This window comes from Benincasa hispida, chromosome 7 (genome assembly GCF_009727055.1).
Source record: "Benincasa hispida cultivar B227 chromosome 7, ASM972705v1, whole genome shotgun sequence".
NCBI classification, from domain to species: domain Eukaryota; kingdom Viridiplantae; phylum Streptophyta; class Magnoliopsida; order Cucurbitales; family Cucurbitaceae; genus Benincasa; species Benincasa hispida.
In genome coordinates, this window is record NC_052355.1 from 50845786 (window position 1) to 50865475 (window position 19690).

At 34.0% G+C, this 19690-nt stretch overlaps 2 protein-coding genes across 12 annotated transcripts; both read left to right on the top strand.

Annotated features, from left to right (window-relative positions):
- The first annotated feature begins 859 nt into the window (after positions 1-859).
- LOC120082014 (ATP-dependent DNA helicase Q-like 5) lies at positions 860-12726 on the top strand. Of its 10 annotated transcripts, none has more exons than XR_005483022.1 (21): positions 861-2102; positions 2214-2267; positions 2480-2592; positions 2735-2947; positions 3057-3135; positions 3575-3628; positions 3715-3789; positions 3895-3948; positions 4438-4482; positions 4583-4677; positions 4762-4891; positions 8746-8844; positions 9124-9179; positions 9278-9380; positions 9915-10043; positions 10628-10800; positions 11048-11072; positions 11161-11276; positions 11767-11912; positions 12196-12287; positions 12474-12719. XR_005483022.1 is itself a non-coding variant. In XM_039037221.1 (19 exons), the coding sequence occupies exons 1-19, from the start codon at positions 951-953 to the stop codon at positions 11855-11857; spliced, it is 2856 nt and encodes a 951-aa protein (XP_038893149.1). In that variant the 5' UTR covers positions 861-950; the 3' UTR covers positions 11858-12726. The 10 variants fall into 10 exon arrangements, 2 of the variants coding, with proteins under 2 accessions (XP_038893150.1, XP_038893149.1); XR_005483021.1 differs by having other exon boundaries at positions 12203-12287; positions 12474-12718; XR_005483016.1 differs by having other exon boundaries at positions 11767-12378; positions 12474-12726.
- A 2906-nt stretch (positions 12727-15632) lies between these two features.
- On the top strand, positions 15633-18555 carry LOC120080779 (uncharacterized membrane protein YuiD-like). 2 transcript variants are annotated; one of them, XM_039035406.1, is made up of 5 exons: positions 15633-16074; positions 16743-16899; positions 16999-17049; positions 17226-17343; positions 18082-18555. In XM_039035406.1, the coding sequence occupies exons 1-5, from the start codon at positions 15920-15922 to the stop codon at positions 18171-18173; spliced, it is 573 nt and encodes a 190-aa protein (XP_038891334.1). In that variant the 5' UTR covers positions 15633-15919; the 3' UTR covers positions 18174-18555. The 2 variants fall into 2 exon arrangements, with proteins under 2 accessions (XP_038891334.1, XP_038891333.1); XM_039035405.1 differs by having other exon boundaries at positions 15638-16074; positions 17226-17318.
- The last annotated feature ends 1135 nt before the right edge of the window (positions 18556-19690 follow it).

Below are 19690 nucleotides of genomic sequence, written 5' to 3' on the forward strand. Positions count from 1 at the left end.
TCAAGATTTACACTTGTAACCTAGATTTTTCACTAATTATTATTATTATTATTATTATTATCGTCTTTACTATTAATGTTTATTAATTAATTTGAAATAATTATAATTTATTAAGTTTTTCCATTTTTCATTACTATTTTAATTAAGTTGAAATAATTATAATTTATTAAGTCTTTCCATTTTTCCATCACTATTAAAATTAGAATTAAAAATTCACATCATAGTTTATTTTAAATTAACCAATAGCAATGACTCGAAATAAGTATTTGCTGAAAAATTAAGGTTAAAGGTGTAAATCAATATAGAGATCAAATTGAAACAAAATTCAAACCTCAAGAATAAAATTGAATGAAGATCAAAGATATTATTTTTAAGAAAATAGCGTTATTTTTTAATAGAAGACAAATGTAATGAGTTTTTTTTATACATATGATTTAGTGTAATTTGAATAGTAGTAAATTGGATGGGGTGATTTTATATAAGCGAGAGTGGAGAAAAAATGAAATTGCAATAGATATCATTCTTAGGCTTAATTAAATGTATAAAAACATACAACATAGTTTGTATGTGATTGTTATATTTGCAACCTATTTTTTATAGAAAAAAAAACAACAATATACTTAAAAGTTCCTAAGTTCATGCTCTCCCTTCCCTTACACATATAAAAAAATAAAATTTTAAAATCTAATTATCACCTAAGCTTTTAATTGGGTGAGGTGGGTTGCACCCAAGTTTTTTCTCTTTTTTTCCTTTTTTTTTTTTTTTGTTTGAAATCCCGACTATTGGGCTCCAAAGTAGAACCACGAAAAGGCGGCCCGGCCCAATGGAGAAGCGAATGGCATTTGGCGGGAAAACTGATACCGGCAAAATAGAAAACTTTCTTCACTTGTTCTGTTCTTCAGCTGCTGCTCTGAGCTCTCCCTCCAATTCTCCGACGCCACTACACAATAATGGATTCCGATTCAGACTCAGATTCAGATGCTTCTCACGTCTCCGCCACTCCTCCCAGAGCTTCAAACCCGCCGTCGTCTTCATTTACTCCCTTCACTTCATCCTCTAAACCTAATCGTAACTTCACCAAAGCCTCTTCACTCCCACGTACGGCCAGTTCGAAACCCCTAAAATCCTCCTCCAGAGTTGCTAAACCACCTCCATCACCTGATGCGAAGCCTTCCGAGAAAGAATCGTCTCCCGATTGGACTCCCCTTCCGACTCTGCCGTTTCAAATCCGACGGGCGTCTGATCAGAGTCGCGCAATTTCGTCCTCCGAATCATTGGAGATGCTTCCAGCTGGCTTCTTCTCAAAATCTCCTTCCTTCATGAAATTCCGTCGATCCAGTCTTAATTTTGAGACTTTCGAGGATAATCGGACTTTGTCGGAGCCGATTCAGCCGAACAATGCTGAAACTGAAATCGCTGGTTGTTCAACTGCTGGTTGGGGGATAAAAGATGAATTTATAAGTCCCCGGAATCCAGTGAAACCTGTTAGGAAACATCCTAACTTGATTGGAGCCCAAGTTTCTGTTCCGCCGATCAAAGTGCGCAAATGTGGAGGTGAAGGCAACTTTGTGAAACTTAACATGAATGGTAGGAAACGGAAATTTGTTAAGAAATTCACCCGGAGAAAGTATGGCGAGCGGAATAGTTACCGGCCCCATCGAAAGACTAAGACGAACCTAAAAACTGAAGATTGTGACGAGGCGGCTAGTTTCTGCGATGAGGATGGTTTGGTTACGGAAACAACGCAACATCCTCAGAAGCAGGGCAATGGAGGTGCGAAATTTGATCCGATTACCATTGAAGAGACTATATCCAATGTGCGAAATGATCCATCTGAGGATAACTTGGTGCAGTTGTTGAAGTTAGCTTATGGATACAATTCTTTCCAAGATGGGCAGTTAGAGGCGATCAAAATGGTGCTGGCCGGGAAATCAACGATGGTCGTTTTGCCCACCGGTGCTGGTAAATCAATTTGTTATCAAATACCGGCAATGATTCTACCTGGGATAACCGTTGTTGTTAGTCCTTTGGTGGCATTAATGATAGATCAGATAAAACAATTGCCACCTGTAATTCAGGGTGGCTTCTTATGCAGCAGTCAGGTAGTCCTTGCTCTATTTCTCTATCAACTTTTTAAACATTCTTTGCACTTGTATGATCACCAAGTGTTGAAGAACGAGCAACTTTACATGATCATTCTTTTGTATTTTTAGAGACCTGAAGAAGTAGCTGAAACAGTGAGGCTGCTCATCCAAGGGACGATGAAGGTACATGAATGGAAATACTCCTATCCTTTGCTCTCTCTGTTGCAGAGTGTTATCGTGATTTTTTCTTGCAACTCTTTTTGATCAATGTATTGAGTGACTATCTTGCAGTTAAATGTTACAAGTATTGTTCGGTTGCAAACAACTGCGACTTGATAATTTATAGTTGCATGACATCAGTCATCACATGGTTAAGTTCGTATATATATTTTCAGGTGCTCTTTGTTTCACCTGAAAGGTTTCAGAACACAGATTTTCTGTCAATATTCTCTAGCAGCTTAGTGGTATCGCTTCTTGTGGTGGATGAAGCTCACTGCATATCTGAATGGCAAGTCGATTCCCCATTTCACGTTTGTACTGAGACGAGCATCATTTTCTTAATCAGACACTTCACTCATGAGGACTCTGGCTTTCAGCATATGCATTGGCATAAATGAACTAATCTAACTTATTCAATTTGATATTACTAGGTCTCACAACTTTCGACCTTCATATATGAGGCTTAGAGCATCTTTACTTCGAGCTGAACTCAATGTTAACTGCATTCTTGCAATGACTGCAACGGCAACTACTTCAACTATGCAAGCAATTATGACTGCATTAGAAATTCCTCCAGACAATCTCATTCTAAGAACTACAGTAAGGACAAATCTACAATTGTCAGTATCAATGAGTACAAACAGGCAAGTGTAAAATTATAAGAATTGATTCATCTCCTTCACGATGCCGTTTCTCTTTATTGTATGGGTCCTTTTAATTAACTCTTTCAACTTTTCAATTTGATATATTAAGAGTAAAAGATCTACTGAGGCTAATCAAGTCTTCTCCCATAACTGAAGTTCAGAGCATTATTATCTACTGCAAGTTTCAGGTTTGTGCGTGTACTCAGTGTCTAAATGCTGAAATTTCTCTGTCAATTATATATTAATATGAGTACATAGAAGTTTGAATGCGACATAAGCTCACCTTCTTGCCTTTTTCTGTCAATAATATAATAATATATTAATATGAGTACATCTGTCTTTTGAGTGAGTGTGGAATGAAATGATCAAATCAAAATTCTTGTGGCTTTTTTTCCTGTTTATTTCATTTCCTGAATGAGCCAGTCTTTTTCAATCACTTTGAACTGTTTCATTGTGTGGTAGTGTCGAAAGTCCTCTTCCTACATAATTAAGTGTTTTTGAAGAGGAAAATGTAGTTTGTTCATCATTTTGCACAGTAACCCAACAGTGTTCTTCAATTTTAATTAATTCTGGATTGATTTTAAAGTTTTAGCTTGCCATGATTGCTTCTCTGCTTTAATGTTGCAGGCAGAAACTGATTTGGTAAGCAGATACTTGTGTGATAATGGCATCTCCGCAAAGGTCACTTCTGCAACTTAGCTAATTATGAATAGCAACTATTACGGGTATTTTAAAAGTAAATCTGATTAGTTGTTTACTATTGCCAGAGTTATCACAGTGGTCTTCTTGCTAAAGATCGCAAACGCATACAAGAGAATTTTTGTTCAAACAAGATTAGAGTGGTGAGATACCTTATTCTTCTATTATTTATGTGTGGACTGTATGTGTATATGAATGTTATGAATAATTGTTCTCTCTCAATACTTTGACTGCCACTTTTTCTAAAGGTTGTTGCAACTGTGGCTTTTGGCATGGGACTTGACAAGAGGGACGTTGGCGCTGTAAGGATTTAGAGAGCACTTTCTAATTGTTTTACTCCTTGTTATAATTGCATACAGTGTGAGGATATTCCAGATATATTGAAGTGGTTGACTAGCATTAAAATAGTAGTATGAACTTCTTGATGTATTCCATCCACTAATCTCTCTAAAGATGTTTCATGTCAGTGAATGTCAGAAATTAAAAAAAAAAAAAAAACGCAAGCTTCTCTTTTTTTTAAAAAAAAAAAAATTAATATCGGTACTAAAAAGGAGTGAGTAAACTGATTTTGGAATCATCTGTATACATCAATTCCACAACTTTGTGCATGCAATGTAATAAACAATTAGCTGTGGAGGATTATAATAACTTGAAATCACATAGATGGACCCCATTGTACTCATGAGATAAATTTTCCAGACATCAAATTAGCTTTTATTGCTATTTGGAATATTTACACTGTATGAACAATCATATTTGAACAGTAAGAAAGTGTAAGTTAAATGTTTCAGGTAATCCACTATAGCATGCCGGAAAGCTTGGAAGAGTATGTTCAAGTAGGTAGTTTCTTCCAAGTAATTATTTATTTTCCAATATGACATGTATGTTATGAACATGGTATATGACATGTATGAAGTAATAGTACACTTCTTGCAGGAGATAGGGCGTGCTGGCCGGGATGGTAGATTATCCTACTGTCATCTATTTCTTGACAATGATACATATTTCAAGCTTCGAAGTCTTATGCACAGGTCATGTGATATAAATTGTTTCATTTGGTTAGTTATACAAGGACTAAATGACTTTGGAACTGATTTGAAATATTGCATGAACAGTGATGGAGTCGATGAATACAACATAAACAAATTCCTCAGTGAAGTATTCTCTAATAACAACAGTTCGTGTGAAAAAGTATATTCGATAGTCAAAGAACCTGCATCACGAAAATTTGATATGAAAGATGAGGTCGCTTCTTTTAACTATTTTGTAACTTTCTAATGTATTTACTAGCACTTTGAGGTGACAAACCTAACTATCATTAACACTATGGAATCTAGTCACAATTTTAAATGAATATGCATTGGCTGCACGTGTTAATTATTGAAATAAAGAAAGGAAGAGGAACAAGAATGCACGGTTTACGTGGAAAACACTAGACTAGGAAGTAAAAACCACGATAGAAGAAATATTATTGTTTCACACACTACAAAGCACCACAGACACAAATAAAATAAACCGAGGCAAACCCTATTACAGTTGAGAATTATAAAAAGACTAAAACGCCCTTAGGGCAAATACAACATTTTCAACACTCCCCCTCAAGTTGAGGCGTAGATGTCAATAAGACCCAACTTGCTAACACAAGTATCAAAGCTTTGTCTTGGTAATCCTTTGGTGAGAATGTTAGCACTTACCCCTAAACAAAAAGGTTTTTCATAAAGGTAGCTTGTCTATGCCTTTTGAAAACCTTACTCTTACTACTAATAATAATGAAGGGGCTTGACTGGAAGGAATGTAGGGAATAGAAATATTTCCACTATCCAGTTTTTCTTTAATGAAGTGTCTGTCAATCTCCACATGTTTAGTTCTATCATGTTGCACAGGGTTGTTGGCTATACTTATAGTTGCCTTGTTATCACAATAGAGTTTTATAGGAGCATCACTGTCTTGGTGAAGATCAGACAAAACTTTCTTCAACCATATCTCTTTGCATATTCCCAGACTCATAGTCCTATATTCCGCTTCCGCACTGCTTCTAGCAACTACACCTTGTTTCTTACTCCACCAAGTAACAAAATTACTCCATACAAAGGTACAATACCCTGAAGTTGACTTTCTATCTGTAACAGATCCTGCCCAATCTGAGTCAGTGTAAGCCTCAATGCATCTCCTGTCATGTTTCTTAAACATTAGGCCTTTTCCTGGAGTTGATCTCAAATACCTCAGAATTCAAGTAACAGCCTCCATATGTTTCTCGTAAGGAGCCTGCATAAACTGACTAACCATACTAACAACATAGGATATATTCGGTCTAGTATGAGATAAGTAAATCAGTTTTCCTACTAGACGCTGATACCTTTCTTAATTAACAAAAACTCCATCGATAGAATCTCCCAGCTTAGCATTGACTTCAACAAGGGTATCAACGGGTTTATATCCAGTCATTCCTGTCTCCCTTAACAAATCCAGAGTATATTTCCGTTGAGAAACAGATATTCCTTCTCTCGATCTCGCCACCTCCATTCCAAGAAAATATCTCAAACTCATCTGCCATTTTTCATTTTAGTTTGACAATCTCAGTAGCATCGTCTCCTAACAAAACAATATCATCAACATACACAATTAGAACAATCGTCTTTCTTGATGCAGAATTCTTTGTGAACAAGGTATGATCAGAGTACCTCTGAATGAAACCTTGGGACTTAACGAAGGTAGTGAACCTGTCAAACCAAGCTCTCGGAGACTGCTTTAAACCATATAGGGATTTTCTGAGTTTACAAACTCGACGATCAAATTGAGCTTCAAATCCAGGAGGAGAACTCATATAGACCTCTTCTTTTAATTCACCATTCAAGAATGCATTCTTCATATCAAGTTGATGGATGGGCCAATCTTTGTTAACGGTTACTGAGAGAAGAACTCGAATCGCATTCTTCACATCAGTTTTGCCACTGGAGTAAAGAGTCTTCTCCCTTCCAAACTCGCTCTTGAGGATCCCCAGGTTTTGGTTTTGGTATCTCACCAGTTAAATATCCAAACTTATGCCGCCCCTCGAGGACCATTTTAATAGACTGGAACTAGGAGAAATAGTTATGGCCATTCAGCTTCTCTCCTGTGATTATCCCTATAGAATTGCCCACAGATCTAGATAAAATATTCGTAGTAGGTAAATTAGGGAAAGCTATTACTGGATTTTCCGAATACAATGGTAAATTGGAAGAAAAGTCTGAGTTAACAGGATTTTTCTGAAGGTTTGTTGTGGTCCTAAGAATAGCCCCAAGAGCCGTAATCTGTTGTTGAAGACTTGTTAATTGTTGTTGGACTCCAAACGGAGATTGACCCATCAAGCCCGACCCACCATGACCAGTTGACCCATGTTGAGGAGGAATACACACGGTTGATGGAGAAGGTTTCTGCCCACAGGAAAAAGAAGAGGAAGCTTCACCCATATGGTTGACGGCTGAAGGTTGGAACATCGACTGGAATGGCGGCTGAAACGACAGTTAGAGCGGCGACTGGAATGGCTACAACTGAGGTTATGGCTGGGGCGCCGGCTGGTGGGAGATCGTGACCTGCTCGAATCGCAGCTGGGGCTTCGATCGACCTCGGAGATGACCCGGTTCAAGCAGCACCAGACGTGACTCGAAAACCCCAGCGACGATTGCGAAAGCCGCTGTTCTAAGTTCGATCGACTGCTGAACTCCTTGTGGCGTGGCTGGATCGGTCTCGATCGGCTGATGGACTCCCAGCGCCGGCTGTGCACTCCCCGAATTGAGAATTACTGTCGACAACTGCCTGAATAGCAACGGTGCTGATCGTTTCTTCTGTAGTTCCATCATCAACTAGGGTTGGTGACTGATTTTCTTCTATAGCGACTAGGGTTTCGTCACCATTCTTTGATACTATATTGAAATAAAGAAAGGAAGAGGAAGAAGAACGCACGGTTTACGTGGAAAACCCTAGACTAGGGAGAAAAAACCACGATAGAAGAGATTATTATTTCACACACTACAAAGCACCACAGACACAAATATAAATAGACCAAGGCAAATCTTAATACAGTAGAGAATTATAAAAAGATTAAAATGCCCTCAGGGCAAATACAACATTTTCAACATTAATAAATGAAAGATTAAGAAAGTTTAGCATCATTAAAATCTTTTGTAAGTGAGAAACTCCAAGGTCATGGGTTGAATCCATGGTGGCTACCTACCTAAGATTTAATATCCTACAAATTTCTTTGATACCCAGATGTTATAGAGTTAGACATGTTGTCTTATGAGATTAGTCAAGGTGCACGTAAGCTGGCTTGAATACTCACAAATTAATTTTTTTATTTTTATTTATTTATTTATTTTTTATTTTTTTAAAAAAAACTCCAATAATCTCTAAGGAAGGATTGACATCACTAAGACCTTTAGGCTGTGCTCTCCTCCTTTATTTTAATATATTTCGTCTTGTTTCTCATTAGAAAAAAAAAAATGTAACAGCACTAGTTACAATTTGGAGAAATATGCACTGGGAGAGAGAACACACACACGCATCAAGAAAGGGAGTAGAACCACATCCATTCTTTTGCGTGAAGGATTCAAACTCTCTAATCAATTCAGGGAACCAAAGCATATTGGAGAATGCCGGAAAGCAGCTACGTTCTAGAAGTAGATTCTTATATGTGACTGTGTGATTTAAGTCAAAGTTTTAGTTGGTGAGGAGAACATATGAACTTTTTAAAAGTCAGAAGCCGTCTCAACTTAAATCACTCTACTGTTCTCCCATTACCATGTATTTTTTTTTTTTCTAACTGTATTTACTTCTTGAAGTTCATAACTCCCAAACACTGTTCTTAGTAAATGAAAATGGAGACAGGTTGTTTAAATTAAGACCTTATGCAACTTTTTCATCCCTGCATAACCTTCCAGGCTTCCACATGTTCGTAGCCTTAGAAATCTATCAAGTAATATGATCATGGTGTAAAAATAAAAGCCAAGGAGATCCTTTTTCTGCTAGAAGTTTTTGACTGAATGGAACCTCCTTGCAAATTTATCCGAAATTATTTTTCTAGGCAAAGTTGCTTTCTCACTTGTTTTTATCTCTGACAGGTGATGATTACTATTCTAACATACTTGGAACTGGGGGAAACGCCATATTTGCGCCTACTTTCTCAGTTAAATGTGACGTGCACTTTGAATTTTCATAAGGTTGGTCTTCAATGATTTCTTTTAACTCTCACTTTCTGACTATGAAAATTCAATCGATATTTTGATTGCTTCGTGGAGATGGGCTACTATAGTTCTTACTGCTTTTAACTAAATTAATGGTGCACTCCAGAAATATGTTCAATATTTATGTAATCAGCATAATTGATCCATCTACTTGTACCATGCATTTGAAAAATGTATAATCCATGATATGTTGCAGTCAATATTTGGAAAAAGGGTCAGTGCTTAATCATTTTGCATATTCTGTGTTTGGTGCAGACTTCACCAGCGATGCTTGCTGACAAAGATATCATTGTGGCAGAAATTTTGAAGAAGTGAGTACCTAGTTTTGATCTTGACCAATCTAATACCATGCACCTTGGGAGAAAAAAAAATCTTTTCTGGATCAGGCTATTAAATTTGGGAACTTTAGGTCTGAAACTAAGCAAGGGCAGCATGTTTTTGACATGCTCACGGTGGTCAATAGTATTGGGATTTCAGCTACCAGTCTCTCAAATCATTTGCAAAATCTCAAGGTTCGGATGGTTATAAATGGAAAGCTCATCATTTCTTTAAATTTATTTTCTTGCCATTTTTACAAAATTTGGCCAGCGCACTGGAGTTGTATGTATCTTCAAACAGTTATTGCTTAGCTTTATTCCAATATGACGTTAACCTTGCATTTTAAAAATTAAATTACTCTGAACTACTCAATATACCGGTGTTTATCAATTGTGACCAATACATAAATATTCATTTTGAAGTATTGAAGATGAGTGGATGCATATTAAATAGGCCTGGTTTATTGTTTTCTTTTCTTCAATTTTATTAATATAGTTGCATGCATGATCATAATTTGGAAAGGTGTTGGACTAATTGTTCATTGATAGTCAATGGACGCAATATGTAGCATTGGTCTCTGTTATCCTTTAACTATGGAGATATGTCATGTGATTTAAAAATTTGTTGAAAGTTATGGCACGTGTTATAGTTTTTTGCGTTACAGTTTTGTCTTTATTGTCCTCCACTTCTTTTATGTAATAATTAGTTTCTTTTTTGTACTCTTTTAGTTGAAGGGAGAAGTAACATACGAGATGAAGGATCTGGCCTACTGTTATACAATTTTGAAAAACCCTGAAGATTTTTGTTCTCTGTCAGCGCATCTTAGAAAATGGTTGTCTGAGATCCAGACTAGTAAGGTGGTTGATTCTGACTTCATTATGCATTTGTTAATCTATTCATGTGTGACTATTCCAGAGGTCAAAAGCTGGCATCTGAAATCATGTTGTTCATGTTTCCATAGTCAGTATAGGAAGCACGAAGCAGAAAGCATGTACATAATACCATATTAGGTGGCCGTGATACCCCAACAAAAACTTGTATTTGTGTAGCCTTATCTTTTTCATTTATACTTATCCAAAAAAGTTCAAGTCACTTGCACCTATCTTTTATTCAAGTAACATATATAATACAACTATATAATGATTACGCTACAAAGTTTATATTAAAAGTCCAAAATGTTTGACGCATTTCATTGCATCTGTTGATCTGTATTTCTTCACTCAAAGCACCAAAATTTTTGTTAAGATGCATTGTTGTTACTTTCCATTCTCAACAACTTAGGGCCATAAAACTGCTGTTTAGGCTACGTAACATGCAACCAAGCCTATCTACTCTGTGAGTGTCCACTCATAGATTGACATTCTTGCCATCTGGGTTGATGTTATATACTTTCTTTAAATCAAGCCGGCATGGCGACGTGTGTCACGGGTGAGGTTTTCAGGTTAGGAAACTGGATGCCATGTTTGATGCGGTGACTTCTGCTATGAATTTGTGTGGAAAGAAGACTCAAGGCTGCTGTAACTTCGAGCAGACACCATTTTTAGAAGAAAAGATTTGTTCTTATTTTCAGGAGGGTGATACTTGTGATATTCCAAATAAAATGAACCAGAGCAGGTATATACAAGCACTATTTCTGATTATACAATCATAAGAAGTGAAAAGAGACTTGAATATGTAGCCCCCTTCCCTGTAAATAGTTATACAAAATTTGACCGCTGGATTATTTGTGCAGTAGTAGTGATACTAACAACATAATTATTTAGTTAAGTTATATAATTTTTTTTAATATTTAAATGTTAATTTCGTTCTTGTCCATTTCTCGGTATGTAATCATGCTTACATCAATATTATTAATGTGCAGCCCATTCCTCCGAGCAGATATAAAAGTAAGTGCAATGCAGATGCTTAACGAGTTCATTTTAAACAGGTTCCTACTCGGTTGTTTGGGGAGGCTCTTACCTTTTGCTGTAACAGGTCTTTCTGCAGAGCAACTCACAGGCTAAATTCACTCCTAGAGCCGTTGCAAGGATTATGCATGGCATTGGAAGCCCAGCTTATCCTTCCACAATTTGGTCAAGAACTCATTTTTGGTACTCTAATTTCTCTAAGTTTTAATCGAATTCTTTTACCTTGACCATCATGGGTTGACCCAGTGATAAATAGGAAGACATGATCTTGATAGAAGACTAAAAGATCATAGATTCAATTCAATTTATATAGTCACTTGCTTAGAATTTAATATCATACGTTTCCTTGACACTCAAATATTGTAGAGTCAAGTGGGTATCGTGAGATTAGTTGAGGTGCGTGTATGCTGATCCAGATACTCATAGATTTCCAACAAGAAAAAAAAATCAAATTCTTGTACATTATTTCATTTTCTTCCGACTGAAAGACAACACCAGTCATCATTAGCAAATACTTAGCTGATGAACCAATTTTACATCAGTTAACTGTGTTAAATTTGGGTTCATCTAAACTCGTAGGAAGAAAGAAAGTGTCGCTGTAATTAGACATTGAAAATAAATTTTTGCTAGAAAGATAAGCAACCAATCTGACTTTAAGCATTTGGGATGGCAGGGGTAGGTATACGCATATCAATTTCCAGGCAGTAATGGAAGCAGCGATGATTGAGCTCGTGAACATTGTCGGAAAGGACACTGCATCCTAGCTATTTATGATATTGAAATACCTTGAATCTGTTATCTGGTACTTGGAACGACCTAGTAAGTGAAATTCGTATTTGACATTATTTAATTATTTATGGTTATTTACGGTTATAGCCCTAGGATTTAGAAAAGTGTATAATATCAATTCTCTAACCTTAGAGGTGCTATTTGTTATGTAATTTTGTATTCTCTCTCTGCTCCGTGGATGTAGCTAATATACTATTAGTGAATCACGTAAATCTGTGTGTCGATTATCTATTCTTTTTACGTTTTCTGTAATCTTTAATTATCGATTTCGTAACTTGTGTACAAATGAACCTGTTTCAAAACTGTTCTTGAGCATCTAGATCCAAATGCTATGGGGTTGCTGATTCAAAATTTCGTCATCGGTCTACCATTGCCATAATTGACCTGCAACTTGTGGTTAACAAGGTAGCAAACAAATGATTCATTTCATTTTGCTCTCCACTGAGCCTAATTGTTATTAATACGACGACTTTTAGAAGGTAGAACAACGGAGTCAGTGAGTTACTGATCAGAGACCTTTTATATATCTTTGTCTATCAACATTTGTTGCAATCTCTGTTCTATCACTTATGAATTAATTGGTCTTTGCAGGAGAACGAACATATTCATGTACAAGAGATGGACGTGGAGCATGGTTGTTCTTTTGTATATTCAATACGAGGGAATAAAAGTTGGACATATTCACAATTTCACATAGTGAAGTTTTGTTTTTTTGTTTTTTTTTTGTTTTTTTTTTTTTGAAACATTTGAGAAAATGCAATTAAAAAAATGTTCTGTTAACTCCTACAGAACGATGAGAGAAATCATCTTTTTAGTATTCAATTTTTTTTTTTATTTATTCTTTTTGAGTTGGTAGGATATTCGAACTTTTTGATCTTTTAATTGAGAATACATACTTTAATCTTTGGTCGAGAGTACATACTTTCGATTCTATATCTTTAGAATATTACATAACACAGAACAAAGAGAATTTGAATCAATAAAATGTAAATATATCTTAACGAAGAAATATATATTTTCATCTCTAGATTTAAAAATGTTACAATTTTACCATTAAATTATAAATTTAGTTTTTGTTGATCATAAATAGATGTCCTCTGAGTTTTTTAAATCGTTAAGTTTTTTTTTTTTTTTTTTTTTTTTTTTTTAATGTTGTTAAGGTTTTCTTCTCTTTAGAATTTCGTTGTCGAAAAAATTTAAGGTTTATCCATCTCTATTGTGTAAGTCAACTAATGAGGCCTGAGGGCATGAAACCTTCGAGAATATACAATAAAAAGAAATGTTTCGTCGACTCCTAAGGTCTTCTATTGTTATTATCATTTTTCAATTTTGTGGAGACATTAACTCCCAAGATTTGTTAGAATTCTTTTTTTAGTAAATAATTTATTATTATTATTTTAAGCTCAGTGATATTGAGTTAGAGGATTCGAACTTCTAGTCTTTTGATAGAGAGTACATATTTTGTCATGTTTATCAATTCGTAAAAAAATTGGTGTAATCGTAATGAGATTTTATTGACAGATCAATTGTAATTAGCTATAATCGCAAACGTAATTTGATTGTTTTTTATCACGTTTACTTATAATTATGGATCTATCACATTTACTGTTACTGTTATCGATTAGAGTTAAATTGTAACGATAATGGTAAATGTGATAAATTCATAATTCTCATATTGTAACAATAACGGTTACGGTAACGATAACGGTAACGATATTGGTGAAAATTTTAAATGCAATCAGATTAAGTACCCTTCTGCTCGTTAAACAGTTTGTATTTTTTTATTACAAATTTGGGAGTGAGTCTCAAATGTCAATACAAGTACATAATATAAGTAGACAACATCAAACATAATTAAATGGGAGTCACGTTTCAAATTACCATCGATTTATTACATTTTTCTGATGTAAATGTTGTCTTACATAGTTTTGTTATGCTCATATTGGAGTATAAGATTTTTTTTTTTTTTTAGCCGAACCAATTTGGATGAGTAACAAGTTTTCACTCTTCTTTAAGATTAGATATATTGTTTGACCTTTGGAGATAAATCTATTGGTAGAATATACATAACACAAAAGAAGAGAATTTGAATTTACAAAAAGTAAATATTTCATAATGAAAAATTACTTATTTTTGGTTCTGAAATTGGAATATAGGTTTCAAAATGTTATAATTTTACTGTTAAATTTTGATTTTAGTTTTCATTTAATTTTAGTCCACATGTTTTAATGTTTTACACTTCTACCTATTGAATTTTCGCTAGTATTGCTCACTTTAGTCTTTGCTGTTAACTTCCAATTAATTAATTTAAAATAATTGTGAAGAGAAAATTTTAAAATAATTTCAATAGTGGTGAAAAATTAGTGAAAAGTCATTAATTTTAATTTTTAAAATTTATAGACATTACATTTAGGACAGAAAGTGATTAGTTAGTGAAAAACAAGGTAAGCTAAAAATGTAGATCTCATTTGGTAACCATTTGGTTTTTTATTTTTTTATTTTTAAAAATTAAACCTATACATACTACTTCCACATCTTTCTTTGTTATTTACTCTTTTACCAATGATTTGAAAAAGCAAACCAAAATTTGAAAACGAAAAGAAAAGCTTTTGAAAACTTGATTTTGTTTTTGGAATTTGGCTAAGAATTCAACCATTGTACTTAAGAAATATGTAAATGAGAAATTTGGAGGAAATAGGCTTAATTTAAAAAATTAAAAACAAAAAACGAAATGGTTACCAAGAGAGCATTGTATTTTGAAATCTAAAGATAAAATGAAAAATAAATCCAAATCCTAGGGACCGAAAATATACTTTTCCCTATATTTAATTGTTAAAATATGTTTTATGTTCTTGAGGTGTTTGAGATTTTTGAGATTTTTGTTTTTAATTCAATAACATCTAAAGTAACGAGATTCAAACCTTTAATTTCTGGATCAAATGGTCTTTGAGTAATTGAACTATACTCACTTGTGAAAAATATATTAAAACATCAAACAATCATAATTTAAGATATAATTTAATAGTAAGATTAAAGCAATTGTTTCTTATAAAAGAAATGAGATTAAGGGGTTAATTTACAAATTTAGTTCACAATGAAGTGAGTGTCCTTTAGTGTATAGGTATGATTTCGACAATTTATATATGAAAAATTATTTTAAATGACAAAACTGCTGAAAATATTTATAAATATAGCAAAATGTCACATCATTTTTTATATATATAAATATTTTGGTTATTTTTTCTATATTTGAAAACAATCCATATATGTTTTACTTTTAACGAACAATCACGTCATTTATTCTACAAATATTCATAAATTTATATTTTGTTTTTTTATCTCCAAATAGCTACAACTATCGGGATCAAACAAGGTTAAGAAGCTATTGCATTAATTAGAACCTTTTAATTTTTTTAATAATATATAAATAAATAAAAAGAAAAATAATTTTCAATGATAAAATTGTTGAAAATATTTATAAATAAATAAAATATCACCGTCTATCTATGATAGACTGTGATATATTATTATTTGTGATAGACACATATAGTAATTTATCGTAATCTATTGTAGTTTATCGTAAACAATAAAATTTTGTCATATTTATAAATAGTTTGGTTCATTTTTACTGTATTTAAAAAGAATCTTTAACAAAATTTTACATTTGGTTTAAGGGGAGGAAAAAAAAATAAAAACAATAAAAATAATAAAAAAGGGGCATATTCGAGGAAACGGCATATTCAGTATTTCGAGTATTGAGAGATATTGGGGAACCAATTGGGAATGGTAAAGAGAGAAGAAAGAAAGGAAAACCGTTGGTTGAATAATAAGAACATAGAAGAAGTCTCCAAATCGAAGCTGCCCCATCGCTTCTTCTTGCCTCCTTTCTTTCAACTAACCACTTCTCTGCATAACAACAAAAACCCAAATCCCAAATTCTCTTCTTTCTTCTCTTTCCTTTCTCCAATTCAAGAATTCGAATTTCCCCTTCAAAATTGCGAACAATCTCAACTCCCCCAGCCCGATCCAGTCGAGGAATGGATGATGCGACGGCTTCATCAGGGTCGTTGATCAATGGACCTCCTTCCCGATCACCCTCTTCCTTTTCTTCCACCATTTTTACTAATTACCCTCTCATTTCTTCTCTCCTCGCCTTCGCTATTGCCCAGTCCATCAAGTTCTTCACCTCCTGGTATGAGCTCCGATCCGATCCAACTCCACTGGTTTGACTCTGTTTGTTGCGTTTAGGCATTATTATGCAAACCCCATATGCCGTTTTCGTGAATCTTGCTTTCTCTTTTGTTCAATCTTGAGAATATAGATTGCTTATTTGTTTCTGGGTCGTTCTGTATTATTTGTTTTAGGTTTTCTTTTAATTTTCATAGCCCATTTACTTATGAGTCATTTGTGTGTACTGTTTCTGCATCTACTATCAGATTCTGGGAAGTGTTACCTGAAAATCCGTCACTACCCATGTGATCTGTTCTCCCTCCAACGCCCTAATCAGTCTTTTAAAAAGCCCCCTGTGTGCCCTCAGGCGTGCCTCAGGGCCTTGGGGCTTTTTCATTATTTTAAATGTTATTGTAATTAGGGGTCTTTACATTTATTTTTCACTTCAACTATGCTTTCTCTTCTTTAATTAGTACTTTTATATATAATGCACCTCATTTAAAAAAGAAATGTTGCATTTCTTCTTGCGCCTTGTGGACTATTGCATTTATACTTAAATTGGTTTGTTTACAGCTTTATCAATAAGCACTTTAATAAGGATTTTGTGTTTCTTTTTTCCTTCTGTGGTGGTGGTGGGGGCAGTGTTGAAGAAATCAATGTATTGTGTTTTTACGACTTGTGACATTTCAGGTATAAGGAAAGACGATGGGATTTTAAGAAACTAGTTGGATCTGGTGGAATGCCTTCATCTCATTCCTCCGCTGTTTCTGCTCTTGCTATAGCCATTGGGCTCCAAGAAGGATTTGGAGCATCAGTCTTTGCTGTTGCATTGATCTTAGCATGTGTTGTATGGTTTCCCTTTCCATTTGATGGCTACCATTATGATTTGAGTTGTAAATTTCCTGGAACGATTTTAAGATGTTGAACACAAAAAATTTGGTGACAGGTAATGTATGATGCAACTGGTGTGAGATTACAAGCTGGACGCCAAGCAGAGGTTATATAATTCTTTGTTTCACAACACCCTCCAAGAAAAAAAACAAAAACAAAAAACCCTCTTCCTCCTTTTCCTTTTCTACTCCTTAATTGCTTTTATTTGGACATTGTTGTTATATCTTAAAGCTTAAATTTTCTTTCATTGTTTAATATACTCTTACTAGTTTGATTTTTTAGGTTTTAAATCAAATTGTTTATGAGCTTCCTGCTGAACATCCTTTGGCTGAGAGCAGACCATTGCGAGAACTTCTTGGCCACACCCCTCCCCAGGTTTCCATTAAGATGACATTCTACAGTAGTTGATTTTTGTCTATGAAATTGACATGTTAATATAATATCATATCGAATAGGCTGTATAGGTTATGATTAAATCTGGGTCTTTGCACAGTTCATTAAATTGACTTGTATTTATTTCCTTGGTGCCTTCAACTGGTAAGAATCAACTTTGAGATAAAATGGGAGATTGTTATTTTACTGCAAATTCAGCCTTCCATGACCTTCATATGCATGTCGAAGATTAGTAAATCAACTTTGAGATATACACGGTAGAGTACTATTGTTAGTGGCAGAATGACCTTGCTACCATAATCCACTGAGATTCAGCCCTTTCGTCGCTCTAATTCAATAATGATAATAATAATAATAAATCAACTTTGAGAAAAAATGGGAGATTGTTATTTTTACTATTACTTTTGGTATAATGTGGAACTGGAGATAAAATGGGAGATTGTTATTTTTACAATTACACATGGATTGCCCTTTGACTAGCTGGTTTCATGAATGTATTTAGCAATGTCTTGGCACTTTCTAGTTTTTTGTTGAGAAGGTTTGATGAGCACCTAAGACACTTAAGAGATGTGCATTTATATCTTTTTTTATGTTGACTACAATAGAAGCCAGGATTCCAAAAATTTTCCCCCTTGAATCACCTTGGAAGTATATTTTGAGAATAGCTTATTCTGGATTCACTTTGATTGAAAAAAGATTTGAGGCAATTCTGTCTAACGTGAGTCTACATTTTATTTGATTACAGGTTATAGCTGGAGGTTTGCTTGGTATTATCACCTCTTCTATTGGCCAGTTGATGATCATATTGACAAGGTCTTGAACATTGTGCTGAAGTAGATCAAGCAGGTAACGCAGTTGTTAGCCCTGATCTTGTCATTGATGAAGGCTACTTGGTGAAAACTTCACTATCAAATTATTCTTGTGAATATGGTCTGCACATAACCTTTGATTAATGAGATATTTCAGAACCCTTGTTTGATTGATTGCTGTATTTAGTGCAATAGGACCACCAAGCTGCAGCTAACACTTGCAGTAAATCAGAAAACAAACATATAGCTCTTGGCACCTACGTTTTTAGATAGCTCTAATAGCACTTGCTACAAGTCCATTTTGGTTCATGTAGTTTCCCTATTTCGTGGTTACTATTCTTAACTAATTCTGGATAAAAGGGTGAAGAAAAATTCATTTCTGTGCCCGTCATTCATTACTCCCTTCTCAATCTCATTTCTCAGTTCCCACAATAAACATATAGGTGACTATATTATATTACTTTTTTTAGGGATGAGAAGTACACTATTTATAACTAGCTTTTTTCTGTGTTAATGATCGTATCTTATTACACTTCATTAGGATTTCAACCTCTATACTATATGAAATTTCAGAAACGATAGTGTTAAAAAAACATCATCATAGACATTCTATAGCATTTCTGAAATGTTATCATAGGCGATGATGTTATTGAAACTTCTCAATCTTTTATAATGTTTTTTGAGTGTTATTAAAAGTCTCTTTCGATTGCATAAATTTGATGTATGAAAAGTTTTCATAGCGTTTGCAAAAACGTTATGGTTTATCTTTCATAGTGTTTTTTATATTAGAAAAAAATGCTATCAAAATTATTGATTTTATAGCATTTTTGTACACATTGTAGTAGGTCATGTAATTGAAAGTTCATGATTTTTCCTAGTGTTATCCTAGATGATTCCACTTTCAATTGCATTGTTTTAAACTTTTCACATTGTTAACCATGTTTCATAATTTTTTTTTTTTATAGCACTATGCATTTAAACATTTTACAGCATTGAGAAAAATACAATATAAATTGTACTTTAAAAAACATTTGTAGCTCTTTTCTTATAGTATATATAAGTCTATTGAAGTCGCTTGCCCATAATTACATGAGTACAACAAAAAATGTAGTTTTCATTAAGATGGACATGAAATCTTCAAATTTCTAAAAGACCAAATAATTAATCTCATAAATTACACGCACAATTAATTTAATTATATGATGAAAAGTGCACGAGACTAATTACATCCTTTCATAATTTGGTAGCTCATGTGTCATCATTTCATTTGCCTAAAAAGAAATAAAAACAAAGCATTTTTTTTATGAAACTATCATGGTTTAACTCTAATAATACATCAACCAATAAACCAAATTAATATGTTAATTCATATAAAGTACTTCAACCAACTTTGAAATTAAATTTGCTTACATATTTTGATTTATTGACCAAGTAATTTTAGTACATAACGCGTCATTAATGACAATCGTGTTAGATGTAGGCCTCAATAAAATGAATAAGGATTTCTTACTATATCAACCCACACATGTACTATATTTGGACCAA